The sequence below is a fragment of the Aplysia californica genome, unplaced genomic scaffold, assembly GCF_000002075.1.
Source record: "Aplysia californica isolate F4 #8 unplaced genomic scaffold, AplCal3.0 scaffold00077, whole genome shotgun sequence".
NCBI lineage: Eukaryota > Metazoa > Mollusca > Gastropoda > Aplysiida > Aplysiidae > Aplysia > Aplysia californica.
The window spans coordinates 1,502,525-1,507,078 of NW_004797347.1; the positions used below are offsets into that span (position 1 = coordinate 1,502,525).

General features: G+C 36.1%; 1 protein-coding gene across 1 annotated transcript; it reads right to left on the reverse strand.

Moving 5' to 3' along the window:
- Positions 1-3,993: 3,993 nt before the first annotated feature.
- LOC106011241 (mucin-like protein) lies at positions 3,994-4,362 on the reverse strand (the record flags this gene model as incomplete). The annotated part of the gene is given in 1 exon segment (XM_013080186.2): positions 3,994-4,362. A coding segment is annotated over 1 exon segment (114 nt), but the record flags the coding sequence as incomplete, so codon positions are not given.
- Between the last annotated feature and the right edge of the window lie 192 nt (positions 4,363-4,554).

A 4,554-nucleotide genomic window follows, 5' to 3' on the forward strand; every position in this document is an offset into this window, starting at 1 on the left:
TTCTGATCCATAGAACATATCCCATACAGAGGCATTTGTTGAGGAAACGTCTTGTCGCTAAAGGACATAATGTCACTTTCTGAACACATAAATACTGTCACTACTCAAACTGGGACATAATGTAACCCACAAAAGATTGAAACAGGGACATTTCTAAACACATAAATAATGTCACTACTCAGACAGGGACATAATGTCACCACTTTCTAAACACATAAATAGTTTCACTACTCAAAACAGGGACATAATGTCACCCACAAAAGATTGAAACAGGGACATAAAGTCACCCACAACAGATTGAAACAGGGACATAATGTCACCCACAAAAGATTGAAACAGGGACATAATGTCACCCACAAAAGATTGAAACAGGGAATGTTCAGTCAGGCACCAAGCGTGGAATGTAAAGTCACTTACCCAAGCGTGGACATAATGTCACTCACCAAACAGGAATGTTACGTCGTTATTAAACACAGAAGGTTTTGTCACTAATCAAAATGGGGACATTACTTGCCAAACATTATATTGCTTGAAATTACCAGTTTTACTCAGTCAAATTGAAATATAAGTCATTGAAATAAAAAAAATAAAAATATTCCCCCTCCAAAAGTAGAACTTTAATTCTGACATATTTAAAGATTACTTTTACAATTTCATCCTTTTAGACAAGCTTCTACGTTGTTATAGTGGAAGATGGTATACACCCCCATCAATACAAACTACATATTTGGGAGGCAGGCTGCTTTCACTCTGTCTGCCAGAGCCAACCCATACAAAAAGAGATACAACATCTCAGCAGACAGATAGAGACACTCAATAAAACTTCTCTCCCCATTTGAATCAATGTCATGACTTCTGAGTGTGACATCGAAGTGCCTGAACGCTACACCACAGAAACAGGTAAACTAGCTTTTATTTCTCAATGCTAAACATTTCTTTTTTACTCTACGAAGAGAATTCAAATGTCTAAAACTAATGGACAGCTCTCAGATATTTTTCTGTAGTATTTTCAACAACATCGGAATCATTTTGTGAATCCAAAACAATAAATAAGTTGATAAATTATATAAGTTTCCTGCGACACCCAAAAGGGTATAAGCGGTGGATAAAAGAAGAATTATTTCATTTATATAAGTTAAAAAGACGGCAATTAGAAGGAAACAAAAGCGGAAGTATATCACACAAAACTGTATTATTATCAGGCAAAACAAACGGTACAGAAGTAAGATAAAACTGAATAATAAGTGTAGTCCAAATAAGCATTTATATCAAATACAGTATGAATATTAACATGGTGTGTAATTTTGGAATGAGTTACACTGATGATCAATAAAATAGGAAAGGACATCTTTGCTATTAGTGTTGATGAATCAGAAAATTCAAAAAGGCATTCCAGCACCTCATCATGAACACAAATTTAATACAAAGGATCTGACCTCAATATCTGAACAGTCAAAATCAGTAATTTGCACACGCTTTTGATTTTCTGGAGATTACATGATGCGAAAAGACCTCATTTTCAGGAAAAGATCATGCTATGATAATAATAATAATATTACTAACCTCTCCCCCTCCCCCCTAAAAAAAAGACCCCCAAATAACTCAAACAAACAACCCCCTCCACCCCCCAAACCCCCCCCCCCCCAAACAACAAACAAATAAACAAACATAGAAACAAAAAACAAAACAGCCGAACTAAAATGTGTCTCCTTAAAATTATTGTTTCACAGTTTCTTAGTACTACTTAAAATGCAATGTACATAAATTTGATGTTAAAACTTTGCATGTAAAGGAAGGAGTGTGGGTGCTAACAGTCCTGAATGATTCATGATTATAATTCATCAGTCATGATAGTTAACAACCCGCTGGACGAGTCAGCATGGAATGTTCAGATTATGCAACAAGTTCTCATCATCATCATAATCATCATCATCATCATAATCATCATCATCATCTAAATGAGCCTCTTTAACAATGCAATAAAAAATCTAAAGGCCACACAAAGTTCCTTGAGTTGGACTATAAAACCTTCGTCCAAACATTTGCAATGAAAGGTTCGTTTCAATTGTTGATTCCCTGGACGTTCAAGTAAGTTATTTGGTGACTGGATTTCAGAGGTGGAGTCTTTCAGAGACGGATTCTATCCTCAACCCCTCCTCAGCACTTGCCATCTTAAGGTATTCTTACTGAGGGCCTTTGTCAGTCAGTCAGTAAGTGTATGGGTTTCACGCCCCTTTCCAAAACTGTAAGGTTATCAAAGCGTGGGACTTATATATTTAAAGTCCATCTTCGACAGGGCTGTGTCAAATGGATTGGGGGCCTCTGAAGACTCCACAAAATGACCCAAGTTTTAGAATTTGAACTAGGGTCATCCACTCCGTAGTCCAACTTGATGCTAAAGGTGTTTACGGTCAAATTATGAGAATGATAGCATAACAGGCTATAATGTTGCGTTCCTATACAAATTGGTGGAGCAGATGTTTTAGGCCCCCATCGATACAATTTGGATCATTAATGACGCAGACTGCTAGGACCTTGTCTGTCAGGGCCAACCTAGGCTTAGAGGGGTAAAATCACCCAGATGGAGATACTCCATAAAAATTCTCCCCATTCGGAATCGAACTCGCATGGTCTGTGGGCAACAGCCAAGTGCCTAATTGCTACACCACATACATGTCCCAGGGCTACGGAAATGACAAATTGGAATAACGCTGGCTGGCCCAACAAAGTATATTATGAATTTGTGTGAGCCCAGGTAAATAGGAACAAAAAATTGACTGTTATACATAAAGTACATTTGAATTCAGGTAAATAGCACAAAAATCGACAGTCATATACTCATTGTTTATAATATTTGAATTCATGTATATACATATCATTTTCCAGTCAAACCATATCGGCGCAGACACACAAATCATCGGCGTAAATTACAGACCATGTAACTCTGAAGGAATAACGAAGCAGAAGCCTGGTTATTAGAACGTGCGTACACTGTTCTGGCTAAATACCACACTGTACACACACAGCCTTTCTTTGTATTATAATTTATTATCTTTCACCAGATAAAGGCTATCTTGTATCAACTCCAATTTCCGACTTCTGGGAGTCTTCATCACAACTGTAAAGACTGTTTAAATTCTTCAACAGAGCCCAAAATTTTGAATCATTGTAGTGAAATCAGGTGCTCGTCAAAATAATGAAATCGAAAAAACCCCCAGCATTATTCTGCCAGTTTGTCAATTTTTAAAGCACGTTTTTTTTTTTCGTTTTGTCTCAACACCTTACACGTTCATTGAAAAAATAAATTTCTATGCAAGTTTTACTGAAAAAAAGTTAATTAAAGGCACAAAAAATGTAACATTTCTGTTTTCAAGGATTCTACAGCTATAATAGAAGTCACCAAACTTTCAAGGCCATTTTTATTCTAAGATAGACGGTATGTCTTTCATCAAAAACGAGACAATTGAACAAGTTTTAAGATAATACCAATAACTCCATTTGCCCCAAAACTGACGTACACCTGATTCCACCGTGTCTTGACACAATATTGTTACTGTAGACTGTTAATACCTGTGTGTGTGTGAGAATTTCAACATAATTTTGTACTCACCCCAGTTTTCAAGAGCGGAATTCAGTGATTTCAAAGTGATTCACAACCAAAACTGCAATACTGGAGTAAGTGCAAAATGGCGCCAAGTTGGCGCTGTGACAACACATTTGAACTTGTCACTTGCAAATGTATACATGCGCGGTGAGTAAAAGTAAACTTCAGCCCTCAATTTGGAACTTAATTGACCTTGTATGCACATTCAAGGTCTTGACTCTCCATAAAGCCAAATTTAGAGGTGACCACGACATTATAATATAAAAGGTCCTATTTTAATTTTAAGAAAAAATGAGGGGTCAAAGTTTTTTTCCCTCAGATTCTGTGACGCATCTTGTAATTTCTGATAAAAATATAATCAAATTGTTTTTTCTCTCTTCCTCTTCCACTTTCTTTCTCTTTCTTTCTCTCTCACTATCTCTCTCTCACACACACACATCCCAACAAGCACACTTAAAAAAAAAGTATTACCGTCTAACATTTTATCCAACACATCCGAAACATACCACTTTGCAAACAAAATCATACACTCATACGTTCACATACACACACAAACACACACTCTCTCTCTTTCTTTCTCTCACTCACACACATTTACGAGCACACATAGACACACATATACACAAGTTGGTGGCACACAGGTCTCAGAGCTTGGCTCCCTCTGTCTCATCGTAAGCATTGTTCTTGTAAACATATTTGGACTCTGGGCCGGTCTCTTTCTTTCCGAAGGATGTATACCGGTTATCTGGATCTGACACCTGAAACAAAAATTAAATAAATAAATAAATAAACAAATAAGTAAATAAATACGCAAATAAACATATCAGTAAATAAATTTAAAACAAATAAAGAAAGAAACATTTTTAAAAAATCAAAAAAAATCAACCAATAAGATTTTTAAGAAAAAGAAATATGAGCGACTTTGGTACTTTTTGACAGTTAATTCTTTA